Source organism: Clupea harengus, chromosome 8 (assembly GCF_900700415.2).
Source record: "Clupea harengus chromosome 8, Ch_v2.0.2, whole genome shotgun sequence".
NCBI classification, from domain to species: Eukaryota; Metazoa; Chordata; class Actinopteri; order Clupeiformes; family Clupeidae; genus Clupea; species Clupea harengus.
This window is the reverse complement of record NC_045159.1, coordinates 23,716,281-23,738,607: the sequence shown is the minus strand read 5'-3', so window position 1 is coordinate 23,738,607 and position 22,327 is coordinate 23,716,281. Positions and strand designations below refer to the sequence as shown.

At 48.3% G+C, this 22,327-nt stretch overlaps 1 protein-coding gene across 1 annotated transcript in view; it reads right to left on the bottom strand.

The window, feature by feature from the left end:
* spns2 (spinster homolog 2 (Drosophila)) overlaps nt 1–22,327 on the bottom strand; it is a 76,186-nt gene that overhangs the window by 30,480 nt on the left and 23,379 nt on the right. The window contains exon 3 of the mRNA XM_031572402.2: nt 3,444–3,583. Within this exon, the coding sequence (XP_031428262.1) occupies nt 3,444–3,583 (140 nt within the window). The remainder of the gene's footprint in view (nt 1–3,443; nt 3,584–22,327) is intronic.

The following is a 22,327-nucleotide window of genomic DNA, read 5'->3' as shown; positions in this document are numbered from 1 at the left end:
TGCTTCAGGTGTGTGAGCTACAGCAGTGGAGGTGTGGTGTGTGTGTGTGGGTGTGTGAGGGGGGGGGGGGGGGTTGTTTCACGGCAGCTGTCAGAGACCCTCAGGAGAAGAGGGAGCCCTGGAACTTTAATTCAGTGTGACGCAGTGAAAACATGCGCACATAAAACAACTGCAGGCACCGGACCGCGCGTACGCGTGATCTGCAGCGACTCATCGCAGCTCCTCTCTCCACTTAGAGGGAAACACTGAGTTAACATGCCAGGGTCAAACGCACTGTTCTTCTCACCGAACAACTGGAACCTACACTTAGCCCTTTTGATTTGTTGCTGTGGTTCACTGTGTTGTTTTGAATGAGTTACAGCAGGGATCCATTTCTCTTTATAGGTATCATTTAGCGGGGTCCATGCTGGCCGTTAGTGTAGCTTTCTATCTCCATTAGGTTTTTTCCTACGCATGGCCGCCGAACCGCAAGTGTCTATTCGGGTTTTGGTGAGCGTACACAAAAACAAAAACAAAACAACAATAGCAGCCACAGACACATCTGTGCTTTTCTCGCCTGTATGTTTTCACCCGGTCACATTTCTGGAGACGGGTCTGAATGAAAGCCAGCTGCCCCTGGGGTGTCTCTCTCCGGGCTGAATAAATAAAGATGAGGATGGAAATGTGACGGGCTAAAATATGTGCATATGTTTTCACCGCGCACCGCCGCCGCCGAGCTCCCTGAGACGGCTTCCTCTTGCTTATTTGTCAAAGCAAGAAATAGGATTATGCAAAATATGAAAAAAAGACTCTTTCACACCAGCCTATTTTGGCTTAATTGCAGACTAATTTGTTCCTAAGTGAACACTTACAAAGGCTCCTGGAGGACGGTAATTGTCACACAAAGTATAAAAAAGGACTTCTGGCAAAACATTAATTTCCTGCAATTTCGCTCTATAAAAGCAAAATGTATGTCTTTAAAAATGCAAAACATATGATTGGCCTATACTCTTTCACATGTGAACGCCAGACTAATTCTCCTCGAAGTAATCTCTGACTAATTATTCCCTAATTTACCTCAAAGTAATGATGTGGGGGGAAGATCATTGCTTTAAGGAACACTTTTCTTTCTTTCTCTTAACTCTGCACAAACACACACACACACACACACACACACACACACACACACACACACACACACACACAAACACACACACACACACACACACAAACACAAACACACACACACACACACACACACACACACACTCACACACACACACACACAAACAACTTAGCTGTAAATCTTGGACATCTATTGGGCAACATAGTGCCTAATTTTTTAAGGTTGAGAAAAACATTCCTTAATTTAAGGTTCTACTCTCCAAAGACTAGAGGTCAGATGTTTTATGATCTTGCCCTTGGACAGCATGTGCCATGACTTATCATCTGTCTAGAGCTGTGGATGTCTGTGCTTTTGTTTGTAGTACTTGTTGCCAAGGCAAGAATCCGAAGCAGTTGTGTAATTTAACCGAGAATATGAGAGTCTGTCTGTGTGTGTGTGTGTGCATGCATATGCAGCCATGCGTTAAAATGACTGTGTGTCAGTGCCTGCGTGACAATGTTTGTCTTATTGTCTGTATAAAATTACAGAAACATGCAGACAATACATGCATATATGCAACTCTCCATTCATTTCTGTCTCTCTGCACTGGCTTGGCTAAAACTGCTCTGTTCTGCTGTCAGAGAGGGAGTGTGCATGTGTGTGTGTGTGTGTGTGTGTGTGTGTGTGTGTGTGTGTGTGTGTGTGTGCGTGCGTGCGTGCGTGCGTGTGTGTGTGTGTCTATGAGTGTGAGTGGGTGCATGGCTAACGGCTGTGGATGCCCTCGGCGCCTCATGTCAAGAGTGCCAGTCCAAAAAATGCAGACTGGCGTTAACCCCCCCCCCCCCCCTCCTCCATCAGTGTGTGCTCCGTCAGCAATAGGGCAGCTTCGGGAGGATTAGTGCCCAGGAGGAGGCCATCTTCCTTCCCTCCGAGCTGGCGCGTGGCACCACGGCATCACGTGGCGCCCCCGCGGCGCCAACAAGCGTGCCATCCTCGGCTTGTCACTTTGCTGCTGTCGCCGTGGCCTTTTAATTAGCAGCCGTACTCCAGCACCCTCCCAGGGGCCTCCCCAGAGACGCGCCGCGACGCGCCGCAACGCGCCGCAACGCGCCTCACAGCTCCTCAGCCTCGCCATGCACCCAGAAGAGCATCTGGCCCACTGGAGCACAGTACAGCACAGCACACTACACCACACCACACCACACCACACTACACCACACCACACCAGAGGCTTTCTCACTGACATTCAAGACAATGGGAATCAATTAAGGGGATATCGAACTGCTTGTGTGGGTAGCCTCCAGCACCGCCCTGGTCCTCGTGTCATTAGTGGCTGACTCTCGCATTTAGAGGGTAATTGTGTGGGGTGCAGGAGGGCCAGGTCACATCTCTGTCACAGCGCTGTTTGGATGAGCGTTTGACAGGCCGTGTGTCACTTTGTTGTCCTCTCTCAGAGCTGGCCCGTTTGTTTCATAACAGGAAGACTGCAGCTTTCTCCTCATCTCTACCACTGATTCACATTTTAAAATAAGATTCAGGCACATACATATACATACCATGACTCTTTGGAAATACACATATGGTATGTTATTAGCTTAAAATTTTTCTTTTTTTAAACAAATCAACTTTACTGTTTTACTTGGTTAGAACCCAAGAAACTGCCCTTCTGATTTTTTACAAACAAAAGGCTGGAAGATGAGGACTTCAATGAGACACCCATTTCCCTTCATCTTGTGGCGGCCGGCGGGGTATAGAGGAAGAAGGCGAACAGTGTGCCGAGCTCGAGCAGAACGAGAGGGAAGACACACACAGGCACTGACAGGGAGCGATAGAGCTGTAACCAAGTCTCCTCAGACTAAGTGTGCGTTATGCAAACTACGCCTGCCATTTCATCTGCAGGGGAGGGAGGGAGGGAAGGGGGACTGCAGGCACTCAGACTGCACACGCCAGTGAGCTGCATCCTCAAACACACAGCGCACGGGTCCCTCCCAACCGCCGCCACAGTGGAACGTGTCCTCACTAGGCATCGGGGAACCTCAGACTGATTTAGAGCAGAATGAGTTGGCGTATCGCTAAATACGCACATAAATGCTTCTTACCCTTTCGGCCAGTTTTCATAGACACGGATATAAAGCCCACAGTAATTACATATATCGAGTGAAAAATTGCAACTGAAAATAGAGGTGAGCGTTGAAAGTAAAAAATCCCTATCCAGGGAACCAGCGTTTAGTGGAGGGGTTTTACAGGAAGGCTAAAGTATGGATGAGCCGCTTCTGGTTGTGGTCTGGAGTAGAGAGTGGTGGAGGGCTCTAGGGTGCGGGGAAGGGAGGGGAGGGGAGGGGTTAGGGTTGGCACCTACCTCCTTGTTGGTGATGAAGGAGCTGGACAAGGTCACAGCGGACCAGAAGAAGATGCCGCAGCTGAGGATGACCTTCCGGTTGAAGCGGTCGCCCAGGTAACCGAAGACGGGGGCGGCGATCATGAAGCTGCAGATGAACACTGTGAGGAAAATGGCAGAGAGGAGAAAGCCAGCATGACACGGCTGAACACGTACTTGAGCACTGTCTGCAAGATTTCAAATAGCACTTAACTGACCACGGTGTGATATTCTGTGGAATGAACAGTAGCCTTTGAGAGGGCTTGGATTCAACACACACACACACACACACACACACACACACACACACAAACCTGGAGTAGCTAAGTTAAGATGTAAGGCAGTCATCAGTGACATCATCACATTTTTCAGGGGCATATGGAGGTCTGGCAGTAAATCAGTGATGACTGGAGAGAAGGTTTTATAATTATGACCAAGAAAAATGGATCTGAGCCTCTGTCCTAAATCATTCTCTAGTAGTAAAATGGTGGTCAGTATGTTAAGGCCTTGTACGTGGAGTCTGTGTCTGTGGTGCTTGGAGCCAGGAAATCCTTTCATATTAATGGTAAAGCCATTACACATTCCCTTGCTCTGGACACTAGTGGATCCAGTCCGTTTGTCTCTGAGGCTGATAGGCTTGATGTGATTATAACAGTGTCTTATCTGATCTTGGTTCACCAAAAAACACTTTTTCTGTGTGCTGCAATTTCTTTTAGGCTGTCTCAGAAGTGCACACTACCTAGGGCACTAGTACGTATCACCTCGATCTTGAGCGAATAGGCCAATTAAGGAGAGAATGGAGAGTCCGTAATAGTCTCAGTCCAAATTCGTTTTTGCACGGGGGTCAAAGAGCGCTGCGATTTTCGCTTGAAGGAATTAGCGTTGGACAACGGGATTTGCAGCTTTATCGTTCTCGAGGAGTGTTTTGATGCGTGATCTGCATACACAGGCCCTTTCAATGCAGTGTGTGTGTGTGTGTGTGGAGGGTTACGTAACACACCAGCTTGTTTGCCTCATCACAGATGCAAGATGATGGAAGAAGAATATTAGGTCCAGCCTAAGGGCATCTGTCTAGTTAAGAGAATCACTGTGGCAGAAGGTTTGATTTGATTATGAAGAATTAGAGGCACATAAAACAACCCCTGATGATGGATGACACTGGGGCTTCTGCTCCGGGGGGGGGTCAACCAGCTCCGTTTTCTCAGAGCACAGGGACAGGACGGGGTGTGTGTGTGTGTGTGTGTGTGTGTGTGTGTGTGTGTGTGTGTGTGTGTGTGTGTGTGTGTGTGTGTGTGTGTGTGTGTGTGTGTGTGTGTGTGTGTGGCTGTGTGGCTGTGTGTGTGTGTGTGTGTGTGTGTGTGTGTGTGTGTGTGTGTCTGTCTTTGTGTGTGTGTGTGAAATATTGCTGCCTGTCCTGCCATCTACCAACAGCCCATGTTTGGATTTTTAATAACTTCTCATTTTTGGGCAGCCGAGATTGCTGAGGGCAGCTAGAGTGAAATTTACGAGAGGGAGAGGAGAGGGTTCGCTCCCAGTCCACTGGGAAATTAGCGTCTGCATTTCTCAGCATATCTCACCAAACGGGCACTGTCTCCGCTACAGATATTTCACATTGTATTTTCCTAAGTGCCCAGGGACAGCACTTTTATGATCACCTCTGATATGTAAATAATCTTACTTTGGCTGCGGTTTTGCAGAAATAATTTGTCAACATTTACATAAAGAAAGGCGCACTGCCTTTTGAAGTAAGGCCAAATGAGAGACAGGTTTAACTTGATGAATTTCCCATCACACTGGAAATTCCACTGAAATTGTGTAAGCCAATCACACCCCACATATTTTGATAAAATACACAAACGCACACACGCACACACAATCATTCACTATTAAACGCCTTTGAAGTGAGGCATGACCAACACGCCCTGGTATAAAGTAAATGTTTTCGCGATGACCTGTCTCTCTGTTTGGGGTTGTGCTCTGGACTTCTGACTCTTCACCGGGTTACTGGCAAAGGCTGCCGCTGACACTCCACAGGCATGCCAACGGTCCAACCCAAACCCAAGTACAGACTCTGTTTACACTGACTGGCTTTCATATCAATTAGGGGCTCGGATGTACTTCCCCAGCCATAAACAAAACCACCTGACACACCTTGACACCGAGGCACATTCTCGCCTCCGCTGGAATCACACACCCGAGTCGAGGCTGTGAGCTCGGCTTGAGCTCGACCAGGTGTGCGGGCTAGCTCACGTTCCGAGCCGTGACCAAATCGATAAAAGTTCGATTTGACAGCGGGGGAATCAGTCGGCGTGAGCAGATGGTTGTGACAACCAGGGGTGAGGGGGACACATCTGCCAGGTGAAGGGGCTGGTCGTGTCAGCACGTTAGTTCGTCTGCTGCCTGCTCTTCCCTCTGCAGTCGTGGAATGGTGATCTACAGTGTGGTAATGAGGCGAGAGCAGTACACCGCCCCATTGCACTCAACTACCCCTACTGCTCCCCCCCCCCCCCCTCCTCCGGTGGGCCTAACCCATCTGCTGAACCCTGCAGGGAAGCGAAGTCCCTGTCTGCACACAGGAGCTATGGGGGTTCCGTGAGAGGTACGCTAACACAGCAGTGCGGAAGCTCGGAGTCGAGCGAAACCACAATCCTGCAGAGTGGTCCGATGAAAGGAGAACAAGAGATGACCTTTTTCCCTTTCTGAAGCCTGACCTTGACTTGGCAGAAAAGCCCAGCAGTTAGAAATGCAATTACGAAGGAGGTTCCCCGAGGGCTGTACTCTTCCAAAGATCTCTCTTTTTTTAATCATTGACATCTCCAAATACAACTTTTTCTTTTGCTACTTCAGTGAGATCATTATCTCCTCCATCTCTTCTAATGGAGGACACAGGGGAACAGGCCCTGCCTCTGTACCAATGAGAGTGAGGAGAGGTTTCTGCTCAGTAACCTCTCATGACTGTCCCTCTGAGTACGTTCCTCAATGCAGTTTCGAGTCGATAACGTTTAGTAGAGGGGAACTGCCTTCACAAAGTGTGTCTACTGTATGAGAAAGTGACTACTTGTGATCTTCAAGATCACCACCCCCTCACCCTGCCCGTCCCCCCATAATAAGGCACCAGATGATATGTGGACAATTACCCAACATGTCTACCAGGAAAGGCTTCTGAAATATTGATGATGCGGTGATTAACAATGCATAAGTTACAGTAAAAACACAGCGGGCAGGTTGAGCTGACTAAACGTGAGCAATTGTGGGTAAGGTTACGAAAGAAACGAAGCATGCAGGTAGCGTGACAAAGGCTGTTTCGCTGGAAAACAAAACAAAGCCATTGCTGATTTGCATTCATACCATCGTCTTAAGAATTAGAGCAGGAATGTGAATCTAACCAGAATTCCCATCACTGCTCCTCCCAACGACAGTACAGTTGTCATCTTGCCAGGACTAAGCAGGCGCCGCGTCTCTACTGAAGGTGACTCGGTCACAGCGGTAGCTCTCTTGCTAATTGTTTGTTGAAAAGAATGTCAGTACATAACTTCTGAGGCCTTGGATGTGCTCTGTCACCCCTGGCCCATTAGGCCTGATTGTCGAGCGTGAACAAGATTTACACCAAGAGAGCCTCCTTTCCAAAGAATCTGAATGGCTCCAATAACCTCCTTCTTCAAACTTCACAACCTTCAACGTCTTATCAGTGAGGGGAATTTTGTTGGAAGGAAAGAACCGAGGATGTTGCCGTGCAAAGGTGTGTTTAGCAGAGGTTGTCTCCACCCTTCGGGTTGCCATCCAGAACATAATGAATTTTTCATTTTTCAAAATGGCTTCCGAGGACGAGGAGGCCAGCTTCCTCAGCAGCTTGTGCTGAGAGTTCCGTTGACAAGCGAGAGCAGAGTGTTCCCCTGTCACTCACACTGACAGTCACCATCCCACACACACACACACTCACACACACACACACACACACACACACACATGCTGTGGGTCACACTTAAACAGCTCATCTGGACAACGATGATCGCTCCTGCCCTCCTGCTCATTCGCAGTAGTAAGAGTGATGGAGGAAGTGATGAGGGCTCAGCTGTCACTGTGTCTATCCAATCAAGATATGCCCACTGCTTTCTCCTTCTAAAGTAATGCAGTCCCTCTATAATAGCCTGTTACTAGCCATGATTTGATCTCAATAAAAACCTGTGAACCTGTGAATGTGATGTTGTGTGTATATATATATGTGTGTGTGTACCTCTCGGCTTGTGTGAGTGTGTGGGAGTGCATGAGTGTGAGTGATTCGATGTCTGTGGGAGTGAACTAAAAGTGAAAGGAATATATGTTTCCTCCCGGTCGGCTCAGGCATGAGAAAAATGAATAGAAATCCTCTAGCAGCTGTAGTGTGTGTTCTCTGTGAGCTTCAAGGTCTTTAGAACCCTGTGATTTGTGCTTGCTGCATGTTTATGTCATGCATTGTAAAAACACAGTGTAGGAAGTAACACAATGCCCTGCAGTCTCCTTACTGGCCGGTGTGTGTGTGTGTGAGTGTGTGAGTGTGAGTGTGTGAGTGTGTGTGTGTGTGTGTGTGTGTTTGCCTTTTTTTAAACAGAAAGGCGGAAGCTTTGATTGTTGTTGGACCGAGCCCTGGCTGGGTCAAGGCTTATGGGGTCACATGTCACTTCATATCGCATTTTTCTAGAAAAAGGGAAGGAATATAATGTGACTTTAGCCTATTGTTGTTCCTTCCAGTATGAATTTAGCCGTCTATAAATATTAGCCAGACTGGATCCATGACTAATATGTTACTATCCTTTTCGTGCTACACAGAGGGCAGACAGGCGGAATTAGCCACCCTACCCGGTACACTGAAGGCCTGCCAGACCAAGGTTCATGGATGCGTATTTCATGTGGAGGGTTGTAAGTATTTATAGAGGAAGTAGGGTTTATCGCTTCCACTGTGTATATGTTTGTGTTTGTGTCTCTATGTACAGAAACAGATTATTCATTGTCAGGACTGCGGTTCAGCAACCTCCCGACCATTCCTCGTTTCCTTGGCCTTTTAAAAAACAAGTTTCCTCAGCCTTATCATTAAAATTACGTAACATGTCCATTAGCCTCCACCCAAAACATCTCTGTTTGAGCAACGCGCACTTGGTGAGCGGCGCAGCACCCTATTGCCCACTAATACGGATCCCGTTGTGTTTTATAGGCTAGATCAAGGATGCTTTGAAAATAAATGAGATGTTGTGTAACGCATGGCAGACGCTGTCACACAGATTCGTGAGGCTCTAAGATGATATTACAAGACCACTGATGTGGGTTTCGGTTTCGGGTTTCTGATGTCTGTTCACTGTATTGTCATTTTCAGGGAAAGACCAGATGTGTGGTTGCTTGTGGTTTCACTGATACAGTGTCTTTGAAGTTATTGAGCTCTCACACCTCCATTTATACTTTTATGTACCTACTGTCACTTAATTAATAAACCATAAGCGTACCTATATGGTTAAATATAGGATCTCCTTCCATTAAAACCAGGAGAACCCTAAATATAGTTCTCCTTGTCTTAAAAAGGATTGTACAGTACATTATGAGGCTCTCCTTAGGGCCACGCCAAGCTTTTAACCTTACATATTAATGCTTTAAAAATGCTCTGACAACTACCAGGCATTTCCTCTGCCCAATCCTTGAATTCTCCCTTGCTTAAAATCACTGCCTCTTTCCTTGTTATGTGAGCGCCCAGCCCAAATAAGAATGCCATTCATTCCAGCACAGAGAACAGAGATGGGCTGGCTTTGTGTTCGCAGGTGAACAGCAAAGTAATTATCAGCTTTTAAGATGGCTCTCTTCAAACATCAAGGACGTGCACTTATATGTTTAAAAAAAGGTTCCGTGCTTGACGTGTCTGTCAGTGTGTTTTCATGCAGGGCGCGTTGACCTTGTAAGTCACTTTGTGAACTTCGCATACGCACGATGCTGACAATGTGTACCCCGTGGGCTGCTAATACTGTACGCCTACGAAGCGTGGGTGGGATGCGAGTCGTGCAGGCAGCTCGTGACGAAGCACACTCGCAATAATGACATGTCTTTTGGCAGGCGGGCTTGCTTGCTTTGTCACCGATGTAATGACAATCACAAGGCAGAGACGTCACAGCCTTCACCTGGCTCCATGCCGCCGTGGAGACGGCTTTGTCCTTAAAAGGAAAAAAAGAAACGAGTAGGCGGTGCCGTGACAGTCATCAACCACGCCGCGCTCTTCCCTGTTCTGGGTTCAGCAGCGCTCAATAAAGAGATGGGTTCCCTTGGAGACCAAGGGCACAGCTGTGAGTGACCTGACCTCTTGGCGAGGGGATGGAGGCGACTGTGAGACAGCGTGAGCGTGAGCGTGAGCGTGAGCGTGAGCGTGAGCTCCAGAACATGGGGAGTGTGGGTGCTCTGCCAGGCCGTGTGGGCACATGCTGACTAAGCATACTAATGATGAAGAGGCTACGCAGAAGGGAAAAAAAATGGTTTCATGGAATCTGAGTTTTTTCCAGCCATAATTGTGTGATTTGGGTTTTTTTTTTGTGTAAATGATGCAACTAACTGTGCTGGGGGCTCATGACTAAAGCTGCCTCCTACTCCTACTTGGAGATCCAAGAAATGTCTGCACGCAATCTGTAGATTACATAAATGTCACCAACGTTCATTAAAATGTATCCGGCGAATTAGCAGACGCGGTTTAATTGCTGTGAAATTGTGCCGGGTTCTGCTTGGGTAATGACTGACACGAGGGCCCTGATTTCATCTAAAGCCTCAACAGCATCAACACAGCTGAACCAGGCTTGTCCTCGCGGTAGTCAAAAGTAATTGTGATGGAAATGTCCACGCTCTCTCCTCCAGCTGTTTTTTGCTGTCAAGTAAGGCCCTTATGTATGCATGAAGAGAGAGACAGATAGAGACAGAGAGAAGGAGGGAGAGAAAGGGAGAGAGAGGGAGAGAGGAAAACAGAGTGGGTAGCTGACAATGATGGAAAGAAAGAAAGAAAGAAAACATTGATATTCATTTTTCTGCGAGTGAGTCATCTGCCACAACACGCAGGCGCTCCAGGCTTCATGAGCACCACAACAGAGCCCATAACATAGCTAGCGAGAGAGGGAGCGCGCGCTAACGAGGCCCCCCGCATTACCATCAGGGCCACACGACCGCATGAGCCCAGGACAGCTGTCCCCCTGCTGAGGTGTCTCAGCCCCCCCCCCCCAGGAGAGGTGGGGATAACCCCCCCCCCCCCCCCCCCCCCACGCGCCCTGTCTCCCCTCCCCACCCCACCGCCTGGCCCCACCCGCCGGTCTCCTGGGTGGAGGCGGGGGTGAAGAGCCCCCCTGCACACTCACGCCTCCAGCGTGACACACACACGGGATGATTTAAATCAGGGGCCTTTTCATCCAGCGCCTGCTGACTTCATTACTACCTGCGCGAGATGACAGAGAGCGGTTGTATAAACAGCAGGTGGAGGGCTGCGATGTGATTTGACGCAGAAAGAGAGAGAGAGCGAGAGAGAGAGAGAGAGAGAGAGAGAGAGAGAGAGAGAGAGAGAGAGAGAGACGAGAGGATCCTCCATTTTCACCTGCTTGGGCTCAGAGATGGATATCTCATTGTTAGCGTTTGCCTTGTTTACATGAGCGAGGTGGCGGCACGACTGCTCTGAATTGGTCGCAGTGCCCTTATCAGCGGTGCCTCTCGTCTTCTTAGAATAACTGATGGATGTGTGCTTTGGGAGACTGATGACATGGGGTAGGAGGAGCAGAGGAGAAACAGTGTGTGAACAACACTCCGGTCTAAGCAGCAGGCATCGCAGGCGGCCTGAAGGCTGATGGCCCCCGCCGTGCATCATGGGAACATGTCACCAGCTCCAGACTAAAGCTGTCACTGCTGACACTAAATAAAACAACTAACCTCACACTGCAAGCTTGTAACAAGCCACATGAAATGGTAACATGACCTGTGTGTAAACACATAGTGTGTGTGTTTGTGTGTGTGTCTGTGTCTGTATGAGTGTGTGTGTGTGTGTGTGTGTGTGTGTGTGTGTGTGTGTGTGTGTGTGTGTGTGTGTGTGTGTGTGTGTGTGTGTGTGTCTGTGTGTGTGTGTGAGGGAGAGAGAGAGAGAGAGAGAGAGAGAGAGAGAGAGAGAGAGAGAGAGAGAGGGTGTGTGCATGATGGTGAAGTTATTTACAGTGTGTACCTTTGTAAATAACTTCACACTATTTATACACACACACCCACCAGTCCGCCAGCAACGTCCCTCACACACAGTTTTCTGTACACAGAAATCTATTAAATTGTCAAAAGCTGGCCAAATGATCTCCTTCTTCCTCTGCCTAACTGTGTTCAGTCCTTGCCTCTCTCCTCTTTTATCAAGGCTGTCCACCACCACTGGGCAAGCGCTCAGCACTGTCTGCTGTTTCTAAACTATTTCTGCCGCTGTTCCACTTCCAGCTCAACCCCTCCTGCTTTAGTCTCTCCGCCCAACCTCATTTTGTTCTCCTGTCCTGTCTTTGGCAAATTGGCAGTAGCAGCAGCAGCAGCAGCAGCACCCCAGGGGCCGGCAGCAGCAGCTCCGGACCACGGCTGGGGCGTCAGCTTGCTGGGTGTGGGGAGAGCGGGTGGTGAGTGTCTGGTCGATGGGCTTCGGAAGCCCGGGGTCTCCCTCCCGTCGTACTGCTGTCCTTTCACATTACCGTTCTCTCTCCCGTCCGTCCAGTTCACATGTTGTGCGCCTTGACTTCTGTCCAGAACGCCTAGCCTCTGCATTTCAGTCAGGGTCTACTCCAACACTGACCTCCACAGTTTATCTGAGTCCTTCCTTTCAATACAAAACACGTCAGGAGTGGCAGTGGTTTTTTCTTTTGCATATTTGATTTAACTGTTTTTAGCGCATGCCAGAGCGGTTATGGCGGCTCGAGTTGTTTGTGTGCTTTGATCTGAGCGCAGAAGCGTTCTGTTCCCTAAAACAGGTTCTCTCAGTGTTCTCTCTTATCGCTGTTTGATCAGCCTCTTGCCGACTTCACACAGAGGCTCCCACTGCGATGTGTGACAGAAGCACAGTAAACACAGATTGTGGCTCTGCAGATATTTTTTTCCGAGGTAATTGACTCAAAACAGAAACCCTTATGTTGGTCTTTGAACAAAAGAAAAATGACAACCTACCTGCTACATTATGCTAACTGACATTTAGGAATGTCTGACTAGGAAGATGCCAGCGGAGGTCATTGCCGTGACTCACTTGCAGACCAACACAGACTTAGAGAAACACACGAACACAGCTCAGGGGTGAGAGCGTGAGAGGCCGCCACAGAAGACACCAGGAAAGAAACACAACACCTCAGAGTCAAACATCCAACCGCAAGACTGAATGACATGTGAGGCATACCAGCAATGAAAGAAACCTCAACAAACAAAACAAAACAAGCCAGTGTAACTCGAACTTTTCAAGAAGCACAAAAAAGGAGATGCCATCGAAATGTGCTCAATTGGAAACATTTGTGGACCAACCGCTTTTTGAAATGCTTCTTTTTTTTTCTCCTTGGTGAACTGGCGGGGTCATTCTTAAGAGTGGAGGCCATGAGAAGTGGAGGAAAGGCAAACAGATTCAGATGAATGGGAACCCGCAGGTGCACAGGTGCAGATGTTGAGGAAATGGCCATTCACAGGAAACGCTCTGACGTGGTCAGGGGCATTAGACAATGCAGCGCTTCTTACAATGCACAGCTCGCACTGTACTCTAACCATATGTTTACTTTGCTCCCTGTAATGCGGCCGTGCGCATACTGGGCTGGTTTTCACTGAAGCGGCCCCCAAACGGATGACAGAAAGAGAGGGAAATGAATACTAGCACACACAAAAAAAACACAGATTAGCAAAGAGACTACAAAAGGGAGGAGGGGGCTTATTTTAAAAGTTCATCTTTTGAGAGTTGGGATTACCTAGAACAGAGGAGGCAGTTACAGCTCTTCCTTGAACTGCCGTCTCAAAGCTTCCGAGAGAAAGCAAACTTAAAAGGTTCCTTTAGATGTCCAAAGAACCTGTGAAGCTGAGTGCTGAATGATTTCGAAAGGAGAAAATGTATTCAAGCCGCCTGAATCATTCTAAATACGCGTCCCTTTATTTACTGTAAGCACATATGAGGACTACCAGTGATATAATCATATGAATGCAAATACTGTCAAGCTATCTTTGTTTCATTAAAAAACCTCTGGATGTCTAACAAAATGACAGGAATTAGACTACTGTATGATTTCAATGTTCCGGTAAATATTGATCATATTCTATGTAGAGTGGTGAAAAATCTAATGTCAAATAGTAAAGCTGATGAAGAAATCCTTCTTAATCCTCATATGAAGTTGTATCATCAGCTGCAGTCAGTGCCCGCTGGAACCTATGTTGTTAAACAGCATGGCTAAAGCAACAGTGACGTCTGCCAGGGAGCCTATATCCCTGACGGACCCCTGTCAACTATAGCCACATCCCCACAATCCCATGGAAGCGTGAGTGCTTTGCCATGCTTAACACAATGGAAACTGGAAATCATCCAGTGGTATCACAGAAACTAAAGGCCCACTCTCGAGGGCTCAGCCTCTCGTCTCGTTCTTATCAAGATGTTTTGTTGGCGCACGAGGAACTGGGTTCACGATTACAGAGGGAAATGGAAATGTGAGTCACAATGGAAACGTTTGGGTGGGGGCATTTAACACCAACATTAGTCTGTCCGCTCTCTCTTAAAGCTTAATTGCTTATAGGAACTGTGTCTTTTTTTAGTTTAGGCCCGACGATGACTTATGAGGTGATGTTGTTGAGATAAAAAAAAATGCTCATACTTGAAGTCAAGAGCATAAATACCTGTGCATATACATAAGTAGTAAATCACTTATAGCACTTATACTGAAGAATTTCTTTCATTTAATTTGTCACATACCAGTCACAGCCATTAAGAGATCCCTGTGAACATTCCCATCACTGACTGTAATTTCATCAGTGGGTATGCACATGTTGTTCTAATGCGATACGATCAGCACGCCAATTATCTGTCAGTCTTTGACGGAACGGAATTATTGGCATAAAAGAATGGCAGCACTTCCTTAAGTAAGCAGGACAAGTCATTCTCCCCTCCACACCTCCACAATGGGGCCTTTTCTCATGGCTCTCTGTGGACTAGGCCAGTAGAAGCAGAGCTTAAATGGCTTCAAAGAGTCTCAAGTGACTGTCTGGTGTTTGCACATTTGTGTCTGTGATTGGCTAGAAGAGAGGGCTAAGTGGATTAGGGAAGCTACATGAACTAGCCAGTGCTAGCCATGCTGGAAGAAGCCGTCATTCAGAAAAAAAAAAAAAAAAACACACACTGATTTCCCCTGGGGTCAAATTACAACTGAAAACTGCTTCTAATGTGCATTTGATGAATTTAGGAATGCTAAAGGGTGTGTTTTTAGGAGGCAAAACACATTGCCTAAACCTCTGCCTAAGGTTTCTTTTCCATACCGCTTGATAAAAAAGCACTTCAGTGCTACTGTGATGGATTGAAATGTACGGGAGCAAACTCGCTGAAGGGAGACCTACATCTCTCGGCCATACGAATAATGTGTGTCGAGAAATCACACAGACAGCTGTTGGCTGAGAAGAAGAAGAAGTATGAAAGATTCCGAGAGACCTGCTGCTCTTGTGTAGACTGTCACGTGTGTGACAAAACACAAACCGCTTTTTAAATGCCAACAGTCGTCAGGTGTGATTCTACATCTCAGGTATGCGAATAAAAGTACATGGGAAAATACCCCGCATGAAAGCACCCTGATGTAACTCACATTCCTATGCAAGTGCACAGAATTGAAGTATGCACTTTGAAAATCAGCCAGTGGCATTCTCCCCCAGCATTGTGTTACCATTGGGTGTTACCTGAGGTGGTTACAGACGCCAAGTGTCTGCTTTCTTTTTGAAGACGGCCACAGCCTTGCCCAACACTTCCCATCGCACTGTATTCATTTCCCCCATAGCGCCCCTTTAAATAAGAGCCAGCCGTGTCAGCTAACATGGATACAGTATACAAACATATGAACATACACACACACACACATACACACCCACACACACACACACACACACATGCACACACACACATGCATACACATATATACACACACGCGCGCATACACATCAACACACACACACACCCATGGGTGGAAGCAGTAAACATCCTTGCATTCCTCCCTTTGATAATCCTGGTCACCATCTCTAAAGCACCATGGGCCGTGGCTCGTGGCCGTCTTGGGTTACCCTCAGCACGTCCCTCGTGTGACGGATGGGGCTCCGTGGGATAGGAGTTTCCCCCCGCAGGTTCGGCGGGAGAATCTGGGTGCATTGGAACGCCACGGCGGCCGGGGTTTTCTATTTCGAAAGAGTGCCGAAGCACAGGGCCAAGGTTTGTGAGGTTTCTTCTTAAAAAAAAAAAAACCCGCCGCTCTCTAGTTGCCTTGCGTGAGAACATCTGGGGCTCAGGAAGCCTGGGCCTCTGCTCCCCGATCCATTTCTCACCGCCATGGCTGCTCCGGTCTACCCTCCAGACACACACGCACACACACACACCACACACACACACACACACACACACACACACACACCACACTGGCCCTGAACTGCTCTCAGGCAGCTTTCAGTAGGCCCTACTTTGGAATGATGGGCTCTTTGAAAGGGGGATGGACTGATGAAGCTGCTGAAAGCAGAGGCCTCCACTTGAGCGCTGAAGTATGTGTGTGTGTGTGTGTGTGTGTGTGTGTGTGTGTGTGTGTGTGTGTGTGTGTGTGTGTGTGTGTGTGTGAGAGGATGTGTTGATGGGGTGGTGAAGACAGGGAGCGGTGTCTACTCTGTTCAGACACACTTGTGCTCCCACACACACCACACACACACACACACACACACACACACACATACTGAAGTGATCTATGTCAGTGCTATTCTTTTCTGTTTAGAACAGAACACCCTGCATCAATACAATCTTTTCAAAGGAAAATGATGGCCTGTCATGTCTGTCTGCGGATGTATTTTCTTTGCAATGGCTGATGGCTGATGCTTTGCAAAAAGGGGATACTAGGGCTTTTCTATTCTGCTTCAACGAGAGGAGTAGCATTCTTAATGACAGACCCCTGCTTAAATGAGAGATCTACAGTGTGTGTGTGTGTGTGTGTGTGTGTGTGTGTGTGTGTGTGTGTGTGTGTGTGAGTGTGTGTGTGTGTGTGTGTGTGTGTGTGTGTTTGTGAGTGTGTGTGTGTGTGTGTGTGTGTGTGTGTGTGTGTGTGTGTGTGTGTGTGTGTGTGTGTGTGTGTGTAAGAGTGTGAGTGTGAGTGTGTGAGGGTGCCTACATGCATGTAGACACATATTTTCCCCATTGATACTTTTCAAACCAATTCTATGTACCGTGCCTATTCACAGGCAGACAAAAAAACACAAACACACACACACTCACATGCACACACACACACACACACACACACACACTCACATGCACACACACACCCCACTGTGACACGTGCCTCTTGACAAAGACACTACATTAAAAGACACTATACAACATCTACTACATCACGTCTTCAGCAGCATTAAAGAGATCGAAGCCTGGGATTAGCGGTATACCGCCATGCTGTGTGTGTGTGTGTGTGTGTGTGTGTGTGTGTGTGTGTATGTGTGTGTGTGCGGGGGTCTGTGTGTGTGTGTGTGTGTGTGTGTGTGTGTGTGTGTGTGTGTGTGTGTGTGTGTTTGTGTGTGTGTGTGTGTGTGTGCACAGGGGCTTTTGGGTGTGCTGGGGGCTGGGCTGGAGCCTCCATCTCTTATTGATCGGCCGGCGCCTCCGTCATCTCACCGGGAGCATTCAAGCAGACGGGGCCTGAATGGGTGATGAGCGGGCCGGCGCTCGATGCTCGCTCACTCAAACAAACGGGATGCTTAACGAGCCGGCAGCAAAAAAGTCATCATGCCGTCTCGGTGAAAAAAAACAAAAACAAACACACAAACAAACAAATAAATACTGTATTTCTAGCATTACTATTTCAGCGTTATTTTCCACTCACTCTATCGCTCTGTCTGCTTTAGGGGGCTCTGCTGTGATCCAGGCAGAGTATCAGCAGCCTGCAGCCCCTCATGCACTCCCAGAGCAGCTCGGGGGCCTCTCTCTGAAAACAGAGAAGAGTCTCTGTGTCTCGTCCACGGGCAGTCATCGGAGGCTGAGGGGAAGCTGCTCTGTTTTAATTGGCTCTGATTGTCTGATTGGTTTGGCAGGGCGCTATAGGAGAGGAGCCCTGGCTCTGGGACAGGCAGTGGGAGGAGGAGTGGCAGAGTGATAAGGTGCTTCACAGGGCAGGGTGGGTGGAGGTGGGGGGGGAGGGGGATTCTGGCAGCTGTCCGCTCTCTGGGACTGTGGCCTGCTAATGATGCGGTGGATGTGTGAGGTAGGGGAGGAGAGGGGAGGGATAGTAAGGTGTGTGTGTGTGTTGGGGTGTGTGTGGGGGGGTCGTGCTGTGTGCCATCTGATGCCCCCTCCTCTTTTTAGCTAGAGCAGCCACGGAGACCTGCAGCATCCTGCCAATATCACTGTGCCATCCATCTCCTCCATCTCTCTCTCCCTCTCTCTCTCCATCTCTCTCTCCCTCTCTCTCTCTCTCTCTCTCTCCCTCTCCTCTCTCTCTCTCTCTCTCTCTCTCTCTCTCTCGCTCTCTCTCTCCCTGAATATCACCTATAGTGCCAACCCTACATTCCCCTACATGAGAGAGGCAGGGGAAATCAGAGCACCTCCGCTGTGCTCTGCCTCATTCTGCTACAGATGGTTAATGGCTGTCCATGCTGGGATTAGTCTATTAGCATAGGTGCCTTGGACAGGAAGCGTTCATATTTCTCACACAGCGTTCATATTGCTCAAAGATAAATTGCAAATATATATTTTTTTTTTTAAAGATTGAAACCTGAAATGTCTGCCTCCGCCTGAAATGTAAAAAACGCTTCGGAGCAGCGTGACCCGGTGGGCTATTCATAGCCAGGCGGAGCGGAGCGGCTCTCTGGTGGAGATTCATTAGCGCTGGGTGCCAATGAGCGCAGAGCAGGAAGAGGGGCGTCTGCTTTTATTTCAATCGATCATTAAACCACAGAGCAGGTGTTCCCCTCTTTTTGTCTTGTATTCTCTCACTCTCTCTCTCTCTCTCTCTCTCTCTCTCTCTCTCTCTCTGTCTTGTCCTCTTTCTTGGCACAGAGTCATTACAAGGTGTCTGTCAAAGTGACAGTCAGCCGGCAACAGCTGCCAACCGGAGAGCATGTCCTGACATGTATAATCGTAATGAGATGATAGAGAGACACTGAGACAGAGCGAGAGAGAGAGAGAGAGCGGATGGAAAACAGGACCAGCTGTGGGATGTGTGAATGGACAGCACAGCTGATTATACACCGATGGCTCCCCACTCAATCTGGGCCAAAGAAATCAGGCAAGTTACTGTTGCCGTCAAAACCGTAACACGAGAGCATGGCACCCTCTGACTAACTAAACACACCAGTGGGATCACAGCAGCGTGTGACTAATCCATGTGTGTGTGTGTGTGTGTGTGTGTGTGTGTGTGTGTGTGTGTGTGTGTGTGTGTGTGTGTGTGTGTGTGTGGTGCGGCATACCGCTGTGTGGTACTGCCCTGTTTTGAATAGGAGAATAGGCTACAGTGAGACCCACTTCTCATTTCTCCCACATAAAACACACAGAGAATGTGTGTGTGTGTGTGTGTTGAAGAATTCTGACTTCAGGCTTCAGACATTCCACCTGTGAGTCAATTAGTCAATGACCACAACCCCACCCACATCTAACCAGCCACCCCCCACCCCCCAACAAACACACACACACACACACACACACACACACACACACACACACACACAGAGACTCGGTTTATTTATACACGCTGAATGCTCAAGACGGCTGGGGTGTGCAGACGCGGACTGAGACGACAGGCATTCACAGACACAGGTCTGGGCCGTGTTGTAGTTGTGGGTTGTGGGCGCTGGCAGTGATATATAGAGCACAGGTTGCAGCTCTATAAAGAGGTCCCAATATTAAACATGAAGCTGCCAGACAGTCAGTCTAACCCCCCCCCCCCCCCCCCCCCCCCCCCCACACACACACACACACACACACACACACACACACACACACACACACACACACACACACACACACACACACACACACATACACACACACACACACACACACACACACACACACAAACACACCCTCACACAAACACACCCTCACACACACACAAACACACACAAACACACCCTCACACAAACACGTCCCAATGTCAAACCTTTCAAATTTATAGAGGATATCGTCAAATGTTCCATTTTTGACATCCCATTTCATAAAGTAACACACACACAACGTACAGGCAATACTATACAGGGGACACAGTCAGGCAAGGTGTTTACAGCCGTGTTGATGTTCCCCTAACTCCTAACTCAAATACTCGAAGATGGCCACAGGACCACAGACACAAACAGCCTCTCCCTGAGAGCTCTCACGCCTTATCTGAAGGCCGATCCCACGCTGTCATTACTGTTCTCAGACCTGTCATTTACATAACTGACCCTCCCAGGCCGCCCTGGCAGAGGTGACGCCTGGCTTTCCTGTCAGCGATGGACGGCACATTCCACACAGGTGATGTGTAGGTATGTCCACCCGAGGCAAAAAAAAAGCAACTCCTATCCATCACAGGAGTGGCAGCAGAACAATCACTTAATCCTCCTCACCAAAAGACGTTTAGGTTCCATTACATGCGGGCCGGACCGGGGTCACGGGTCTGAATGACTTTAAGAAGAGGAGTCTGGAATCTGGAGGTGTTCAGTGTAATTTCAGACGCACACATTTATTTCCTCGGCAGACACCTGCGTGGAAATGAGTGATTGTGTTGTTGTGTGTGTGTGTGTGTGTGTGTGTGTGTGTGTGTCAGTGTGTTGTGTTGAGAGGCATCTGAGACGCTGTCACTGATGTCACCTTCGAGCGGTGACATTCCTATGACACACACCCACCAGTTTAGCCACAGGCTAATTCTCATGGCTAGTATCTGGTTTGTTGTGAAAACACCCGCACTGGTAATAGATCCAGCAGCATAAGCCTAGCGTCTAGGACCCTTTAAAAAAAAAGACCCTAAATCAATAGCCGATGGACTTTGCTGGTGCTGTTGTTTACGACCACAGGCCCAGTGAAGCTGGTGAGTCAAACGGCCCCTCCTGCACCAGGGAAGTGAGCACTCTGGGATATCCTGCCACAATCTCTGTGTTGGGGAGTCTGGCTAACCACAGTCAGCCATTCAGCCGTCATCCGCAGCCAGGCAGGCAGGGCCCGAGCCAGCGCGGTGGAGAGCGAGCCAGAGCCGGACCGGAGCCCAAACTCAAACACAGCCTGCAGAAATAGCATCAGCACGCCCGTGCCAAAAATGAATGGTTGAGACACAGAGAGGGCTTGTTGTCTATGTGTGTGTGTGTGTGTGTGTGTGTGTGTGTGTGTGTATGTATGTCAGTACTCAGTACAGTGACAGGACCTACAGGGTGTGGTTGGGACAATCTATGCATCGTCCACCTCGATGGTAAAAGAAGGCAAATGAAGATGAACAGAAAACAGAAGAGAAGCCATGCCATGCCTAGGATAAAGAGAAAGGGGGGAAAGAAGAAAAGACGTGAAAAGGAAAAAAGAAAGACCTTGGAGCTCTTTTCTACTGAGGCACTATTCATTCTCCCACAGACACGCAAACACACTCACGCACCCAGTGTCCTCCAACACACACACACACACACACACACACACACACACACACACACACACACACACACACACACACACACCTCACCGCAGGCTTCCTCTGCTCTTCACACATAAGCTAGCAGTGACTAGCTGCAGCCTCTCAAATTCCACAAGGCAGCGTGAGACAGGGGTCATTTGGGGATCAGAGGGCACTGGCAGTCTGGTCAAGGCTGGGACCCCCCCCCACACACACACACACTACTGCCACCACCACCCCCTCGACTTTACACTGTCCTGCCATCAACGCACTCAGCTCAGCTGTGCATGCCACTCCTTAGTGTCTATATGTGTGTGTGTGTGTGTGTGTGTGTGTTAGAGTATGTCGACAGCGAGCTCTCACGCAAAGCACGCCTTGATCTGTGCGCCTCTGTTTCCCTGCCAGCTCATTGGCCACACTGGCCTGCTATGTCCTGTGCCTACAGCTTCATCTTTGCGGCGAGGCTCTGGGGTGACGGACCCTCACAAGAGAGAGGTCAACAAAACACTACCCATCCAAAAGCAGAAACCAATCAAGTGATATGTACCTGCCAAGAACATGCCAATGCTATTCATTGCCAGCTAGTTGCCATTGGAAACTAATGAGACAGAGCTCCTCGAGTTCAAACCAGGAGCATTGATTAGCATATTAGCATATTCATTTTTATATGAATTAATACATGAATTAATACATGTTTATATATGTATTACACACATATATATATATAAATGTAAATACATGTATATATATAAATGTATATGTGCATCAAATTATGAAGCAAATGCCTGGAGTCACACAAGAGTGACAAATAACAAGGCGAGGGCTCTAATTTCACACCTAGTGGCTCGGGGAAGATTGCTGTCTGGCAGCATGCGGCACAAAGCAAAGAAGAAAAGGTCATCTGCTGAGAGGTAAAAGAATGAGAAGTAGTCCCCTCCAGCAGGAGATATTCCTGGGAGCCTTTTCACCCGTCCCTCGCAGCCGCGCAACGCCGCGCCGCAACAGGGGATTCAGGTTTCTCCTGAACATAGTTGAGGTTTTTTTTTTTTTCTACATTTTTTA